At 46.1% G+C, this 18411-nt stretch overlaps 1 protein-coding gene across 1 annotated transcript in view; it reads left to right on the top strand.

Moving 5' to 3' along the window:
• Window positions 1-2704: 2704 nt before the first annotated feature.
• Window positions 2705-18411, top strand: part of DCTN1 (dynactin subunit 1) — a 31057-nt gene continuing 15350 nt past the window's right edge. The window contains exons 1-4 of the mRNA XM_047067655.1: window positions 2705-2781; window positions 16949-17194; window positions 17450-17528; window positions 17729-17763. Coding sequence (XP_046923611.1) covers window positions 16967-17194; window positions 17450-17528; window positions 17729-17763 — 342 coding nt within the window. The 5' untranslated portion in view covers window positions 2705-2781; window positions 16949-16966. The remainder of the gene's footprint in view (window positions 2782-16948; window positions 17195-17449; window positions 17529-17728; window positions 17764-18411) is intronic.

Genomic DNA, 18411 nt, shown 5'->3' with positions numbered 1-18411 from the left:
GCTGGTTTTCCTTTACACTTCAAAAGTATTCTAGCTGATCTAAGAATTAAATTGACGTGGGACAGATTAATAGGAGAAAAATTCTGAGTCTCCCTCTCTCTCTGCCCCTCCCCCGTACTCACATTCTGTATCTCTCCCTCAAAATAAATAAACATTAAAAAAAAAAAAGAGAGAGAGAGATAAGGGACATAGAAGAGACTTTGATCAAACAGGCAGTGCTAGGTTCCTCCCTATTTACCACCCCTAGTTAATATTGTAATGTAGTTATCTATGGTGAGAGCTCTCTTCCTGAAGAGGGTCCTCTATTTAAGTTCTTTTAAGCAGTTAGGTGGGAGGTGAAAGTTTCTTCCTCTTTTGGGCCTTGATTATTTTTAGCTTGAAATAAGCTGCATGCCAAAGTGACACATTTTGGGGTAGACTGCCCTTGGCTCCTACAGTTGCATAATAATGTAAGTGTACTTAGTTCCATTGAACTGTATGCTTAAAAATGGTTAAAATGAGCATCCGACTCTTCATTTCAGCTCAGGTCATGATCTCATGGTTGTGAGATCCAGCTCCTCATCAGGCTCCACGAGGAGCAGAGTCTGCTTAAGATTCTGTCTCCCTCTGCCCCTCCTCCACTTGTACTCTCTCTCTCTCTCTCTCAAAAAAAAAAAAAATGGTTAAAAGGGTTAAATTTATGTATGTGTTACCACAAGAAAAAGTATGTGCATACAGTGCCTTTTAAATTTATTTTCATATGCCATTTCTCTTTAATTGAAGGGAATGGAGACCATTTCTACTAAAATTACAGATGCAATTATTTGATCCAGATGTATCCTATCTGTATATACCTACTCACATACGGAGTGTCATGTGTACAAGGTGATTCACTGTAGCCTTGTTTGCAACTGGCAAAAGATTGGAAATAAAGTATCCCCCCCAGAAGAGGCTGGTTCATAAATTATGTATATCCAGGCAATAGAGTACTATGCAGCTGAAAAAAATGAATAAGGAAGATCTCTACTGATTTAGAAAGATCTCCAGGATATATTAGGTAAAGAAACCAAGCTACAAGTATATATAGCATGCTACCTTTTGCATAAGAAATGGGAGGAGTAAGACTATGTATTCTTATTTGTTTGTATTTGCATAAAACATTTAATGGATAAGCAAGAAACTATAAAAACAAGGGTTACCTGTAGTGGGCAGGGGGAAGGAGTGAATGGGAACTAAGTTTGAAGGGAGGTTTTTCAGGGCATACTGTTTATATTGATTTGATCTTTACACCCCAATGTGGGGTGTAAACACATGACCCTGAGACCACAAATCAAGGGCTCTACTGAGACAGCCAGGCACCCCAGGTTGTTTTCACTCTTAGATTAACTGAGATAAACAAAACAATAGTTATCATTCAGGCTGTTTACATGGATTCATTTCATCTTCTAACAACCTAATAATATAGATACGATTATTAAACATTCTCATTTTACAAGTGAGGAAACAGGGACATGGAAGGAGTTAAGCAACTCACCTAAGATCTCACACAGCCCACAAATTGCAGTTAGAATTCAAACCCTCCATCTATCAAATCCTGGCTCTCCCAACATCCTTGAACAAGTATCTTTGAACACTTGTCCTATTATTTCATTTCTTTGGCTACACTATTAGAAGTGGTTACATTGGAGGCACCTGGGTGGTTCAGTCCGTTAAGCTTCTGACTTCGGCTCAGGTCATGATCTCCCGGTTTGTGGGTTCCATCCCCTCTTAGGGCTCTGTGCTGACAGCTCAGACTCTGCTTCGGATTCTGTGTCTCCCTCTCTATCTGCCCCTTTCCGTCTTGCACTCGCTCTTTCTCTCAAAAATAAACATTAACAACAACAACAACAACAATTTTTTTTTTAAGTAATGCTTTAAAAAAAATTGGCTACATTGGGTCAAGGAGTTTGTCCTTTTAATTTTTTTTCTTTCTAAATTAAAAGAACCAAAATGCCATTATGTACATTGGCATTATTTTACATTCCCATCATAAGGGCACGAGGGAGGTGCCTGGTTGGCTCAGTTGAGCGTCTGATTCTTCGTTTAGGCTCAGGTCGTGGTCTCGAGGTTCGTTTCATGAGCCTGCTTGTTATCTTCTCCCTCTCTCTCTGCCCCTTCCTCAGCTCGAGATCTCTCTCTCTCTCTCTCTCTCTCTCAGAATAAATGAATAAACTTGTGGGAAAAAACAACAACAAGGGCATAAGAATGCCTGTATCCCCATATGGATAACACTGAGTAGCAGCAAAATTAATTTTTTTCCTCAAGCTAACTGATGAGATATGGCTTGCCACTAATGTTTTAATTAGCAGTTTAGCACTCAAAAGCTTAGCGAACGACCCCTGGAGAGCCATTTGCCTAGGGCAACGAGTCGTCCAGTCCCGGTGCGCTGTCTCCCCTCGGCCGGCAGAGGGCGCAGGCTTAGAGGCTCCTCTCTCCTGTGGTCCTCGTTGGCTTCCCAGGCACAGTGCGCACGCGCATATTTCGCTCCAGGTGTCCAGCTTTGTGCCTGACCGAGGTCTCCTCGGCTGCGCTCAGCGCGCAGTTTTTAACCCTGGCTGGTTTTCGGGGAAGAGTAGCGTGTTCCCTGAACCCCGAGCGACTCTGGGCCTCTGGGGCGAGAGGGTGTGGGGCGGGCCTCGAGGGGTCGGGCGGCGCGTCGGGCAGCCCACGCGGGCGGGGCGGGCGGGGCGCGCCCGGCAAGGACTTGGGCGTCGGTCGCCGGTGGTGGGGCCGGAGCCGGGCTCGGAGCCCCTGACAGGACAGGTACGGAGGCGGCCACCCTGCCAACCGTCTCCGCCGCAGCCCCCCGCGTGTTCGCTAGGTTCCCGGCGGTGGACGGGGGGCCGGGTGCTGGACTGGGGCGCGGCATGGAACCCGGTGTGCGGAGCGGGGACGGTAGGGATGGGCCGCGGCGGGGTGGGCGCCTGCCTGAGTCTGGGCCTGTCCGACCCACCTGCACTCTTCAGTCTGGTGGTGTTCTCCCGGGGTCGGAGTGGTGGCGCCTCCTAATTCCTCCGCAACGGCGAGGGCCCCCCTCCTTTCCTGGGAGTGTCTGAGGCACCCCTGAGCCCATTCCGAGCTACAGGTTTCCTTGTGGGCACATGGTTGAGAAGTTTGTGTCAAAAGAAAAACAAAAAAACCGTAGAGGACTGAAACGTGGGGGCGTGGATATGGGTTGGTTGTGTCTGTGCCTCCCACTGCTGGGGTCCGCCTTAACTGGCTGCATGACTCTTGAGAAGTCATCTTGCACATTCCTCTTGTCTTTAGGCAGAACTACAGGTAAATCACACACACAGGAACTCCGCCGTTTTTAAAGAGGCCATGATTTAGAAGCTTCCCCTCGTGTATTGCAGTGATGAGAACAGCAAGCCCATGTTGACCACTTACTAATCCAGTATGCTTAAGGTACTGAGAGTCAAAGAGCGATGAGGTCAAGATAGACATTCTTTACCCGGTGTACTGCCAAAGCCTCAGCCACTGGGATATTAAAGGAAATTACTATAACGTTTTTCTTTTAAGGCATTATGTGCTCAAATATGTTTTGAAACTTCATGGTTACAAGTTTTCTCTGGAATATTTCAGAGCCTTCGGTGTGCTAACAAGATCACTGAAAGTATGGTATGGAGACTTTCCCAGATTTGAATGGGAAATGCTGTTTTTCTTGGGTGCTGACTCTGTTTAACATCTGAGATAGTTTAGGAAGTGCAGTTCCAGAATTAGAAAATCAGGGTTTGGAAGGGACTGTGTAGGTCAGTGCTTTTCAAACTTTAATGGCTCATAGGCTTGCAGGTCTTGTTAAAAACAGATTCTGGGGGGCTCTCCATTTCTTTCTTTTCTTTCCATTATTATTGTTGTTATTATTATTATTATTATTATTATTATTATTAAGCACGCACAAGCAGGGGAGGAGCAAGGAGAGAGGGAGAGAGAATCTCGAGCAGGCTCCACACTGTCAGCACAGAGCCTGACTTGGGGCTGGATCTCACAGACTGAACCATGAGATCATGACCTGAGTCATGATTGAAGGTCCCACACTTAACCGACTGAGCCACCCAGGTGCCCCTGTTTCTGCATTTCTAACAAGTTCCCAGGTGATGCTGCTGCTGCTGCTCTATGGACCACACTTTCAATAGCAAGGGTGTTGATCACTGGATTGAAATTTAGAGACCATGTTCTGCTTCCTGCTTTGTAACATAAACTTTGCTGCCTTGAATGAGCCCCTTCACCTGTCCAGGTCTGTAAAATAGGAGGCTGGACTAGAAGAGCAGTAAGGTTCCTTTCAGATCTAAAATGCTTGTGATTCAAGTTCAGTAACCTTTGTGATAGTTGAAGTCCATCTAAAATATCCTTCCCAAATGGCCAGTTTGGACTTGAACATTTTCTTTCAACGTTTATTTATTTTTGGGACAGAGACAGAGCATGAACGGGGGAGGAGCAGAGAGAGAGGGAGACACAGAATCGGAAACAGGCTCCAGGCTCTGAGCCATCAGCCCAGAGCCTGACGCGGGGCTCGAACTCACGGACCGCGCGATCGTGACCTGGCTGAAGTCGGACGCTTAACCGACTGCGCCACCCAGGCGCCCCGAACATTTTCTAATAATGGGGAATTTACTACATTTCATCCTGAGATAGCTTAATAAGGAACTTTTTCAACTTACTGAAATACATCTCTGCAACTTCCATCCTGTTGGTACTAGGTTATTTTTTTGAATTGAACCGAAAAAAAGTGTACAGTCCCCCTTTAAAAAGGTTACTCTTAAAGTATTAGATGATGGTTGTCCTCCCAAATTTTCTCTGCTGAATTATCCTTAATTCTTCCATGTCATTGTTTCAAATCCCTCTTTTATTATTATTTTTTTTAACATTTATTTATTTTTGAGAGACAGAGAGAGACAGAGCATGAGTAGGGGAGGGGGAGAGAGAGAAAGGGAGACCCAGAATCCAAAGCAGGCTCCAGGCTCTGAGCTGTTTGGTAGCACAGAGCCCGATGCGGGGCTCGAGCTCACAAACTGCAAGATCATGACCTGAGCCAAAGTCGGACGCTCAACCGACTGAGCCACCCAGATGCCCCTCAAATCCCTCTTTTAAATTTAGTCTTTCTGCATGGAGTCTAGTGAGGTTTTGGCTAGCCTTTGAAGGCTGGGTGGGGCTTGCAAGACTAGGGAAAGCATCCTAAGCAGCTGCCAGTGGTGCAGAGATGACACTGCATATGTCAGAGCCAGGATTGTTTGGTTAAGTAAGAAATGGTATGTCAGTGAAAGATTTGGGGCAGGTGAGTATGTGGACAAAATATTTTAGAGTGCATCATCGTGTTACTGTGATATATGATGTGGTTGGAAATGGAGAAGGAGAGAGGCAGGGAGCCAAATATACTTCACATCCTAGTAGTAGAGGATTTATGTTGATGATAGAGGAATGCCTTATATTTGTGTATAAGGTTTTACAGATTACAGAACCTTCCACCGGCATGATCCCATTTTATTTAATAGTCCTGTGAGGTGGGCAGAGCAGCTGTTATCCTGCTTTACAGATGAGGCGCCAAAGGGGGAAAATGCCTTGCCTTAATTCTCAAAGCTATTAAATGGTGACCAAAGTGGTGACAATGGTAATGGAGGAGAAAAGAAGGATGCAGGAGGCAATACTAAGGAAGAATTGGTTAAGTTGGGCCTGACTGACATGAGGATACAAAGGAGAAGAAGTTGTTACAGAGAATTCAAGACTCAGGAGACTCCTACTACCATTGACAACTGCCACTCTATGTTTTACTCTACCTTCTCTGTCATTGCTAGTGGCTGCCTGGAGTTATGGGTTGAGAGGGATTGTAGTAGAGGATTCCCAGGTTTCTTGGCCTGTCTACAGCTACTGGTGGTACTGTGGGGACTTGGGTGTCTGTCCCATACCAAGGGAAATGAGAACTGGATCCACATCCCTGAGGAGGTAAGTGCTGAGCAGTTGACTGATTGAAATCTGCCTTAGGGTCCTTGCCATCCTGGAGACTCTGGATTTGGCTTTATATCATTTTTTTTTTTTTTTTTGAAGTTCAGGCTAGTACCAGTAGCACTTGGCTGATGGCCAAATTGAGTGTCCATTCTGACCTCTTGAAGCTCCTACATATCCCCTGAGGGTTTCTCTTAAGCAAATACTAGACCTTTGTCACCCGCAGAGCCTCACTCAAGCTGTTTTCCCAGATCTGCACTTGCGCCAGAGCCTAGAGGTCTCTCTGTGGTCCTCCTACTGTGGAAGCATGTGAGATTGAGAATTAGTGTCATTGCCAAATTCCATAGGACCAGGGGCTGTCCCTACATTTTTAGTTTCTTAGGCTCCTATCTGGAGAGGAAAGAGTACATCTGCTGGGGTTCGTGTGTGCATGACTGTTAATTTCCTCCATGGTGGGGGTCTTTTTAGGGTAAGCTACTCTGGGAAAGTTGACAGAGCCAGCTTATATCCCTAGAGCCTGGTGTTGGTACAGGCTTGTATTTAACATTAAATGTCTTCTGTGCTCAGTGCTTAGGATACTGAGATGAATAAAAACTCCCTTCCCTGGAGGAATTCATGATGGGATAAGAGAGACAATATTTTGATAAAAACGTGGTGTTGTAATAGAGATCTGTCCAAAGTGCTGTGTGAGGGCACAGGGGGGAATGGCTAGCTCTACATGGAGACATTGGGAGTCTTCAGGAAAGAGATGATAATAGAGCTGAGCCTTAATGATGAGAAAAGAGAATGGCCTTGGTGACATTTGCAGCATTTATAGAGGCAAAGGGGGGAAGGTAAGTAGATCCATGTAGCTGGAATATACGAACTTTGGGATCAAAGGAGAGGTTATTGATGAGACTAGATGTAATGAGGCCAGGTTTTTAATGGTCTATAGTGCTGTGCTCAGAAGATTCAGTTTTGTGGGCAGGGAGATGATGTGATTCTATTTTGGGAAGCTAACTGAGGAAGTAGACCGAAAGGGGAGAATCTGGATCAGGGACATTAATAGGAGACTCTTGTAATAACATAGGCATGGCTTAAGACTGAAGTAAGGATTAGGTTAGTGGGGATGGTAAGGGGATGGATCTGAGAGAAACCGTGGAGACAGTCAACCTAACATAACGATTAACTGGTTGTTGAGAACAAAAGAGGGAGTTGTTAAGGATGACTTGGTCTTCTGTTTTGGGTGAGTGGTGGTGCCAGTAGTAAAGAGGGAATATAGGGGTGCCTGGGTGGCTCAGTCAGTTAAGCATCTGACTCTTGATTTTGGCTCAAGTCATGATCTCACGATCGAGCCCTGAGTCAAGAGCCCTGTGTTGAGTCCTGCCTCAGGCTCTGCACTGGGCATGGAGCCTGCTTAAGAGTCTGCCTCTGTCCCTGCTCATTCATATTCTCTCTCTCTCTCTCTCTCTGTCTCTGTCTCTGTCTCTCAAAAAAAAAAAAATGAAAGAAAATATATATATATATTTTTAAAAGGGAATATAGAAAAAGAATATTTTTTGAGGGGGAAGTTACCAACTGTGTTTTAAGTTATGTTGAACTTGGGTCTGTGGCACTTAGCAAACAGGTGGAAGTGTGGGTCTGAGGTTCTGAAGAGAATCTGTGCCTGAGGCAGTAGGTGTAAGTGGGAGTTGATGCTGCGGGAATGGATGAGCCTGGCTATGCTTATAGGAGGCTGAAGATGACAGAGGAGTCAAAAAGGATTGGTGTGCAAGGTAAGACAATGTTGTCCAGGGAGCTAGGAGAGGAAAATGTTCCAGGAAGATCAGCAGCTTCAGTTGCTACAGGCAAGTCAGGTTAAGACGAGCTTGGAAAATGTGCCTTGAGACTGGATTGTTGGATCACCAAGGCTCTTCTACTTTTGGAGTGTGAGCAGCTTCCGAGAAGTGGTAGGGACAGGAGCCAGGTTGAGCCAGATTGAGGAGTGGATGGGAAGGGAGGACAGGAAGGGTGTACTCACTTTGAGTAGTTTGGCAGGGAAGGAAGGGAGAGAGATGGTGGCATCTCGTGGAAGAGGTAGCGGTGACTAGAGACAGTTTTACCTAGAAGAGTCTTGAACATAGGTTACCTGATCCTGTATAAGAGCTAGTAGATAGGGTGCAGTTGAAGGTAGGAGAAAAAAATATGATTGCTAAATCAGGTCCTCAGAGGAGGGTGGAAGGGTTGGCTCTGAAAAGAATGGGACATGATTTTCTTTGAAAGAGGAACGACAGAAGAAAGAATGTAGGAAGAAAGAGGCAATGATGGTTGCAGATGTATCTAAATTTGCAAAGGAATTCTTATCTAACAGGTTCAGTTTTCTTTTTCAGCAGAATTATCTGCTGAGGAGAGTGGGTGCTGGTGTGGGCTCAAATACTAATAGGACTTGAAATTAGTAAGGGAAGCTTGAAATAACTGTCCAGAGGCAGGGAAAGAGAGTAGACCTGATACTCTCTTCAAGAGAATCTGAACTTGAATCTTGCATTGTAGGCCTCTCCTTCCTCTTTCTCATAATAATAATAATAATGACTGATGTTTATTGATGCTCCATACCAGGTGCTCTTCTAAATGCTTTAAAGGCATCCTTGTGTAATTTTCACAACTTTGTTAGAAAGGTATTGTTGTCTCTATTTTACACGAAGGGAAATCAAGGCATGGAGGATTACTTAGGCTTAGTAGTGTTTATATTTGATGAGTCTCTTACCTCTGCTGAAATGGCATTCCTTCCTCTTAGGCACCAGAGAAGGCAGAAATTTAATCCCAGCCCCCAGTTTTCTGGACCTAGAGGGGCTAGAGTCTCGGGCTGCTAAGAGCAAGTCTTACCTGGCCAGTGTGTGAGCACGACTGTGGCATGGGTGGGCAGGGAAGTGGGGTCGGTGTTGCCACTGGCCTTTTACAAATAGGTAGGAAACTCTGAAATCCTTGAATGAGAGTAGCATCCTGACTAGAAAGACAAGTAACTGATAGTGATTTGACAGGTATTGCAGGCAGAGATTCTGTCACCTGAGACAGTGAATATGTAAAAGAGAATTGTCTCCATCAACCAGAAAAAGAGAATTTTTTTTCTGCCACATATGGGAGTAGACAGACCTATATAACCTTACATAATAGCATAGATTATTAACACTCGCCTTTTATGTTATCCCCTTTAGTGTGATAGAATTTGCAGGTAAGATGCGCTTGAGTGAAGGGGGAGAATGGTGGGATAGCATGAATGAAAGAGAAACAGGCTTACCTTTTTCTGCTGCAGCCACTGGAGCATCATTTCTGTGTCCTTCCTCTTGTGGTTGCTATGGATACGCCTTTGCGTGGTGACTTGAGGAGATTGATTTCCATTATGATCAAATGATGACGTGGATTTAAAAAGAAAGGACAGAATGCTCTGCTTCTGGGGAGTGGCTGGTGAGCTGCCCAAAAGGCAGAGTCCAAGCACAGCCAAGGTGGCTGTGGCTTTGTTGGCTGCCTTGGCTTTTGCTGAAGTTGTGAAATGGTGCATCTCTCTCTCTTTAGAGCGCAGGCTCAGGGTTCCCTGTCTGCAGGGTCCTAGTGCCAGAGATTTGCAGTTGATTCATGGGGAGGAGCCGGCAGGAACTTCAAACAGGCTGTTAAGTAGGACTCCTGCTAGCACTGGGAAGGTTGTAGTTCTTGAGTATGGGGCTCGGGGCTGCACTCAAGTACCTGTTACCTTCCTGCAAAAGTTCCGTTATTGAGGATAAGTGAGGCATATTGTATAGCTTTCCTCCCTGACTCTTCAGGGTCTGAACCCTCTGGAGGCAGGCCTGGTAGTCTCTGGGTATTCTTGGAGGAAGGGGATACTTTGGGAAGAAGTCAAGCTGCATTCAGATTGGGAGTGGGCTGTAGACATTTCTGGGATAATAAGGAGCTGGAGAGGTAAAGAAAGGCATTTAGGCGGTGCCTGGATGGCTCAGTTGGTTGAGTGTCCAGTGCTTGTTTTCGGCTCAAGTCATAATCTCGTGGTTTGTGAGTTTGAGCTCCACATCGGGCTCTGTGCTGACAGCGTGGAGCCTGCTCGGGATTCTCTTTTTCCCTCTCTCTCTGTCCCTCCTCTGCTCGCTTTCTCCCTCTCCCTGTCCCTCTCTCCCTCCCAAAATAAATAAATAAAAGTTTAAAAAGTCCATTTAGGGTTTAAGTCCTATCTGTATGAGATCTGTAAAGTAGATACGAGTCAGACCGAGGAGCAATGGGCTTTGTGTGTGTCTAATTTCTGGGTTCCTGTGTGTATCTGGAATCCAGCCTTCCACCCTCATAGTCCCATCCTTCCATACCCCCTGACACTCAGTGAGCAGACAGCTCTTTTTTTCCTGATTCCTGAGGGACTTACATCAGTACTTATCCCTTACTTACTAGTGCTTTCAGAGATATACAGTTTTATCCTAGTCTGAAGAAAATCTGAATCTTGTTGGTTACCATTGTGTTTTTTTTTTTTAATGTTTTTTATTTATTTGTGAGAAAGGGAGAGAGCATGAGCAGGGGAGGGGCAGAGAGAGAGGGAGACACAGAATCCGAAGCAGGCTCCAAGCTCTGAGCTGTTAGCACAGAGCCCGACGCAGGGCTCAAACTCACGGACTGTGAGATCACGACCTGAGCCAAAGTCAGACGCTTAACCGACTGAACCACCCAGGCGCCCCAATTTGTGTTTATCTTTGTAACCAAACTTTCAGTGCCCAGTGCCTGATGCAATTCAGTTCATGTGTGAACCTTGCTATCAGACTGCCTGGGACTCAGACCACTTCCTCTATGAGTGGGATGAGGGAAATGAGACAGTTCAGTTAGCTCAAGATCAAGGTTAATTGAGATGAGACAAAGGAGGTCAAGGGCTCAAAGGATGCTGGGGTGCTAGTAAAAGCGAGGTAGAAATGGTGCAGGCTGGGCGCCAAAGAGGCTTTTCCTTCTTTCTTGTTCCTCCTTAATTCTTTTTTTTTTTTTATATATGAAATTTATTGACAAATTGGTTTCCATACAACACCCAGTGCTCATCCCAAAAGGTGCCCTCCTCAATACCCATCACCCACCCTCCCCTCCCATGTTCCTCCTTAATTCTTAACAGTCTACTCGTATTCCTGTCATTTTCTGAAATAATCTCTAAGATCATTGGTTATCTATTTATCAGACATAGATTTTCCCTTCCTCTCTTCCCATTTTCCTAGATATTTTAACAGTATATAATATCACTGGGGAGAAAAATAGATGAGAAATCCAGGGTGTATCTGTCTCATCTCTGGATGAGGGAACATGTAACTCAGAATTATTCTGTGTGACATGGGATGGAGCCCAGTGGTGCTATGAAAGGATCACCTGTCCGTATAGCTAGTTAAATGTGCGCCCTGTCATTTTCTGGCCATGAGACTCAGGAGAGTCCTTTGACTTCTGAGACTCAGTTCCATCACCTGTAGGATATAGAGATAATGGAATCTGTTTTGTTGGCATCACAAGTTCATTTTGGAAGGAGATAGTGAAATACATGTGTCCACGTACAGTTACATTTGTTCCAGAGAAGGCCCTAAGAAAAGACTTATCCTCTCTCCCCTAACATGTTCCATTTCCCTTCCCGGTTCCTCCCAGTTCTCTTATTGTTTTCGATCATCATTCTTCCAGTACTCCTGCTTGAAAGCTCCTGGGTTTGTTCATTCATTTTCATTTTTGTGCATTCATTCATCCATCCATTCATTTATTCATGCAGCATTTAAGTTCTTACTGTGTGTAGGTCATTATTGATGTATCTTCTCACTAATGATGAAGACAACATCTGCATTTTGTTGAGCATCTAATCTGTGCCAGGCACTGTGCTAAATGCTTTACTTCAATCTTTAATCCTCACAACATCTCTGTGAGGTAGGTATCATTTCCCCCTTTTTTCAGATGAGGTGACTGGGGCTCAGAAAGTTCAATATCTTGACCAGAGTCGTACAGATGAGGAAATAGGAGAACCAAAGCTGTGTGGAGGTCTGTCTGTCTCTGGAGCCGTGCAGGCCCTCCGCCTCTTTCCCCATGTGTGATCTATCCCAGGGCCTTCTCAGGGCGTCTTTGTATATCCTCTGAATTGGTTTCTGTCCTCTCCTGCTTGAGTTCAGACCCTCCTCACCCGTTGCTCATTATGCAGCAACCTCCTTGCTATTATCCTGTCTTTACCAAGTTGCTCCTGCCTCCACTCCAGCCTGCTCTGCCTCCAGTTTGATCTTTGTAAAATAGTTTTCATTATGCCAGTCTCCTGCTCAGGAAGAAGACACACTTGTTGTTATTGGATCATGGAGATGGACTTATCTTTCCCTACCTGAATGTTAAGCTCCCTGACTATCCATACTTAACCTACTAGTATATCTCAACATTGATGTGTTTATTTATTCAATAAACATTTGACTCCATGAGCTAATGCTGATGGGATCACAGAGATGAAAAGTTGTGGGCTATGCTTTTTTTATTATTTTTTTTTAAGTTTATTTATTTTGAGAGAGAAAACACCAGTGGGTGAGGGGCAAAGAGAAGGAGAGACAATCCCAAGCAGGCTCCGTGCCATCAGCACAGAGCCCGATGTGAGGCTCGAACTCACAAACTGAGATCATTACCTGAGTCAAGATCAGGATGCACTGACTGTGCCATCCAGGGCCCCTGTGGGCTTTGCTTTAAAAGGCTTATAGTTTGATAGAGGAACTCATCTAGAATTCTTTACTTCAGCCAAACTAGTCTACTTTAATATTTCCTAGTCAAGCAAAGCTATTCTGTCCCTACTTAAAGTGTGTTTACAACTTACAGTGTTTGTAGGCCTTTCCACATATCCAGAACAAAACAAAACAAAACACCCAGCCCATAATTCAAGGCATAGTCAGGTACCCCTTTTCTTTTTAATTCACCTATTTTTTGTCTGTAATTCCTATAATTATAACATTGCTTAGATATTTTATTTTTAGGTATATACTACATTATGTCAGCTGATTTTTTTTTGCATTTCTACAGCTTCTGTACTTTTTACAAAGCACTTTTATGTGCTATACCTTATTTGAGCCTTATAACATTAATGTAGAGATGGCAGCTGATATTCCCATTTTATAGAAGAAACAGCCTCCAAGAAGTTAGGTGACTATATATACACCTGTATGGTTGGTGAGTTATGAGGTTGTTTTTAGATATGAGTTCTCCTGTATTTTGGAAGACAGTATGGTCTAGAGGAGGAGCACGCCCTTGGAAGAAGCCTAGAGATACATGTGGTAAACAGTGAGGCTAGTGGAAAGTGCAGAGGGTTCCAGTTCAGGCTTTGGTTCCAGTTTTGGCTCCATTCCTCACCTTGTGTGTAACTTTAGGGAAGTTACTTAGCTCTCTAAGCCTCAGTTTCCTTGTTAGCACTGTCCCAGGCCTGCCTTTCTGTGGAGTTACTGTGATTTACAAATATGAGGATAACAACATTGTTATTAGCTGACTTTTGTTGAGTACTTACTAAATGCCAGGCAATGCCTTAAATGTTTTACATGGATTATCTTGGCTAATCCTCACAACAGCTCTCTGAGGTGTGTTCTTTGCTCCCAAATGACAGATAAGGAAATTGAAACACAGAGATGTTAAGTAACTGGACCAAGTTTACGCAGTTCCCAGGGGGTAAAACCAAGAATTGGACATAAGCAGCTTGAGTCTAGAAAAGTACTCTTAACCATGGTACTAAAACTTGTGTTTTTTACGGTGCTCTGTAGGCTGTAAAGTGCTCTGAACATGCGAAGTCCAGGCTGCAAGGAGCTGCGTGGCTCTGCCTACCTGGGTAAATGTGACTAGGGAAGAAGAGGGCAAACATGGAAATTTTGCAGGGGAGGAAAGAAATGGTTTCCTATGGGGGTCTGGCCAGGATTGAAGATGTGAAGAGGTGTTTTGGGGCCATATATCTAACTGTTGACTGTCATTCTACTGTTGGGCTTTTTGGCCTGCCTTAGAAAGAGGGTGGAGTGGAGGAAGATTCTGTTTGGCCTGTGAAGACCAGTGCAGAGAAGACAAGTATCCCTAGGCCCAGGGAATCTAGATCCACTCTGCACATAGTGGAGCTATATAGGGCAGACCCCAGACCAGCCTTGAGTGCTTAGGGGCAGGGACTCTGGTTTGTCGGTTCCTAGGCCATGTTAGATGGGTAAATGAATGAAGTGGTATTATGACATAGCCCTCTGGAGACTTCTCACTGGAATACTTAATCTTGTTAAACATTTTCAATTATAAAAGTAATACATGCTTATTAAAGAAATTTTGTGAACTATGGAAAATAAACATCTCATTTTTTTCTGTTAAGGAGATGCCTAGAAAGCAAGGCCAAGAGTGTAAGGGGCAGGTAGTTGAGGTAGATTGGGCCTTGTGCTGTAGGGGGCACGTGGAGCTCTCTGCTCTTACTCATCCAGTTGAACCTGATAGCCTTAAGTTCAAGTGTGTCCCTTTATAATGACCAGAAGGGAGGAAGGGTATGGTAACCTTTTTCAGTGTGGGGAGGACTGAGGTACTTGACTTGCTTTTCTGTGTGTATGAAATTATCTCCATTACTGCCCTTCCTTTGCTGGGTAGTGGGCAGGGCCTGGCTCCTTTGGCCCAGTGTGAGATTGAAATCCAGACTCTATAATTATATGGGCTTGGGTCCTGAGTTCAGAGTTTAGAAAAAGGAGGGAGAGAGAAGAGCTCCAGATAGGGAGTAAGAGACCCTTATTTTGGCTGCGTGGAGGCCTGCTGGTAGCTGATCTTTTTGAAGTGTCACTTGATGCTTGTGGTCCTGCTGAGGCACATTGTAGGGGGAGGTGTTGGGGGGGGGTGTCAGTGATGCTGAGGGGTGAAGACTAGGAGGACCCACCAGGGCTGTGCTCCCAGTTTACTCTAGAGGTGACTGCTGAGGTTCCGTGATGTGGGCCTAGCCCCTTAGTCCCTGCCCTGCTTGTCTGGGCCAGGTGAAGCAGGGGGGCACTAGGACCCAGATGCAAGCACGGTTCCTGACAAGTCTAGAGCAGCACTAGCGCAGAGTGAGACTCATCAGCTGGCAAGCAGGATTCGGTGTCTCTGGGTTCAGGAATCATCAGGCAGCAGAGAGGACTTGCTCCTCAGCCCCCATCTCTGCCCCCACCCCTACCCCGGTAGGCCACCGAGTGAGGTCCATGGACTGGGGAGGGCCGTGCCTGACGGCTTCTGTGTCTGTCCATGAGGGCCTGGAGCCCTGACCCTCCTGTCTAGGTTTCTGCCTTTTCTCTCTGTCTTTGGCCCACTGGGGGAGGGGGTAGAGGCCGGGTGAGCAGCATGGCCCAGAGCAAGAGGCATATGTACAGCCGGGTAAGTGGTCCTTATTGGGATGGCCCTGGGAGGGCTGCTGGAGAAGGCCTGGGTGCCTGTGGACACAGCTGTGGGGGCTGGGGAGACAGGCTGGAGCTAGACTGGGGCCACTCGCAGCAGGGAGTGATGGTGCTAGGCTGGACAGGCCTCCCCTCCCAGAGTTGGGCCCTCAGTGGGGAGTGGCAAGGCCTGACCTTTGACTCTTAATTGGACCTCTGGCCAGAGGTTCCTGAGGGGATTGGACTATCTTGGGGACTCTGAATGGGGTTGGTGGGCTGGAATGGCCTTACAGTGACGCCTTTCTTTAGAACTGCTTTGTTGTTTGTCACTTGCTTTTTCTTTCTTCTGGTTGAGATTGAATCTGTACCCACTATTGTGTCCACCTGGATCTGAGAGGCTTGTTAGGATTGGGAGGTTGGGGGAGTCTCTTGAGTGTGGGGCTAGCCCTGATGTCACTGTCAGTTCTTTTTATCGTCAGATCCATGAGAGCCACTATGCTGTGCTAGGTGTGATTTGGGGTCCTGAAGCCCCTGGGAACTATATCCTTATCTTCCTAGATGAGCTCTTTGGGGAAGGGATTCAGGGAGTGACAGGCTCTGTCAGAGCTCCCTTTTGAAGCCAAATGGGAGCATCAAGGGAGCCCTGTGGAATCTTTAGGACCAGGGAGTCACTTTCTCATGCCTCATTCATCTGTTTGCTGCAAGGCCCTTGGTTCATGGAGCTGCTGTTGCTAAAAATGGCTTAGGTGTGATTTTCGTCTAAACCATGGCCCTCTTTGGGACCTAATTTCATGTTGTGTCCTGTCATCACGGGTGTGTCAGAAGCTGAGAACTTCTGAAGGACAATGTTTAGTCTATTCCTTTGCCTTGTCCATCCACGGGATAATAAGCTATCCATTTGGACCACTGGCAGAGTCTGGGAGACAGTGCAGGTCAGATCTAAGATATCTGATTTACCTGGCCTTTGTTTTTCTTTTTGTAGCAACATAGCTGGGGGAAGGATCTCCTGAGCTTGGGGTAGAGTTGATAGGGCATGGCTTGGGCCAGGGAGAAGGGAATTAAAAGGTTGAATGGGCTGTGGTGAAGTATCTAGGAATGTCATGGTGGGTGTGTGGATGGGGTGGGGGCGGGGAGTCAGGGCTGGAGGGAGGCACAGTTGTGTCCCTTTGAGAGTGAGAGACCTAAGAGCTGTTTGACCACAGGGAACACAGACAACAGTGGGGAGTGGAACAGGATTCTGTGTGGGAGTAACCCATGAATCACCTGTCTTCCCAACTTAGGCACCTGAGTCAGGGTATTGGGCTTGGAGAGCCTGGTCTAAACTGAGTTATTCGCTTGAGCTTTACTCTCCTGCTTGGGGGCAGTGCTCCTGAGAAAGAAGCCATGTGGTGACATTCACAGATCTGTCATTGAGTTCTGATTTGTTATAAAATTTAAATATAAACTCCTAAAAATTCTGGCAGATTCCAGAGGAGCTTGGAGAAGTCTTAGAACATATCACTGGTATTTTTCAAAAGGGAATTTGGGGTCCACTTCACCCTGAGAATGGGGTTCAGGAAAGTGACTTCTTGTCCTTTTTCAGTCCAGGATCTTGTCCAGGCCTTACTTAGGATGCATTAGGATGATATCCTTGATGTGAGGCCTTTAACTGCATATATTTGCATGTGTCTTTCTTTCAGACGCCCAGTGGCAGCAGAATGAGTGCCGAGGCAAGCGCCCGACCTTTGCGAGTGGGCTCCCGTGTAGAGGTGATTGGAAAAGGCCATCGAGGCACTGTAGCCTATGTTGGAGCCACACTCTTTGCCACTGGCAAATGGGTAGGCGTGATCCTGGATGAAGCAAAGGGCAAGAATGATGGAACTGTCCAAGGCAGGAAGTACTTCACTTGTGATGAAGGGCATGGTATCTTTGTGCGCCAATCCCAGGTACTTACACCCTGCTCTGGGTGTATGCATGTGTACATACTCTGTTGCTTGGGTGGCTTTTGTGTTGGTGCTCCCTTTTTCTGGGCATGAGTGTAAGTCTCTGGTTGAGAGAATGGGAAGTAGTGGGGGAGGGAAGATTAGAGATCCATCCTTATGGAAGTTGCCCTGTACCCCAGGCTCACTTGGGGTCGGGAGAGGGGCCCATATTGCAGCCATCGCTGATCTGGCTATATTGAGTTTGTTCTGTGGCCTCAGATCCAGGTATTTGAAGATGGAGCAGATACTACTTCCCCAGAGACACCTGATTCTTCTGCCTCAAAGGTCCTCAAAAGAGGTAACAGCCACCCAGTTAAATTGCTTTTTCACATCCAGGAGTCCTCAGGACTTCTTCCCAGAATACAGGGCCACAGTGGATCCTGAGATTTCTCTATCCCCACCATACTCCCTTGTTACATCTCTTCTACCCCACCACAATGATCTCTGCCCCTACCCCCCTATACAAACACATGCTTTGTTTCTGTTTGCTTCCTACAGAGGGAACTGACTCAGCTGCGAAGACCAGCAAACTGGTGAGTGGTTGGGGGTAGGAGTGGGGAGCAATAGAAAGAGGGGAAGGAGAAAGAGAGGAGGGAGACTAATGCTAGATAGGTAGAAATAGTAGGTGAGTAAACGGAGTTAGCCTTCCAGTCTCCAATCTCCCTGGAAGCTTTCTGGATATGAGCTGCTGCTTTAGGGGTAAAGGTGGTAGCATGGAAAAACTGTTAGGGCCCAGATGTTTAGAGTCAAAAGGGGCCGAGGCTAGGGGTGATAGGGAAGATAGGTCTGACCCTAGTAGTGTTGTTGCCAACTTCCTGCCTTATGGTACCCAAGGCTGCCAGGCTCTAAAAGGACAGAGGGTAGGGGTAAGGTGAGAACTAGAGGAAGAAGGAGTTCTCCTGTTTGCAAGCGAATGGTAAGGAGCTGTGCCTACTGCTGCCTATTTTAGGCTGTATGCAGAGGGCCTGTTCTAATTCTCCTGCACTGCTCTGCGCAGGGTGTGTGAGGGTGGGGATTCAGATTCTCCACTTTCTCTGGGCCAGGGTGTGGACAGCCTGGAATCTGATCCTTGAGGGACCCCTCATCTCACTTACCAGGACTTGGCAGTGACCTGACTTCCCCCTTTACCTGTGTGTACCTGAGTTGGTCTTAACACCTACACCCAGGATGTCTGGCCAGCT

Source organism: Lynx rufus, unplaced genomic scaffold (assembly GCF_022079265.1).
Source record: "Lynx rufus isolate CCGP_SWC_20201006 ecotype Redwood Valley unplaced genomic scaffold, mLynRuf1.p SCAF_8, whole genome shotgun sequence".
In the NCBI taxonomy this organism is placed as follows: domain Eukaryota; kingdom Metazoa; phylum Chordata; class Mammalia; order Carnivora; family Felidae; genus Lynx; species Lynx rufus.
This window is presented reverse-complemented; position numbering and strand designations above follow the sequence as displayed.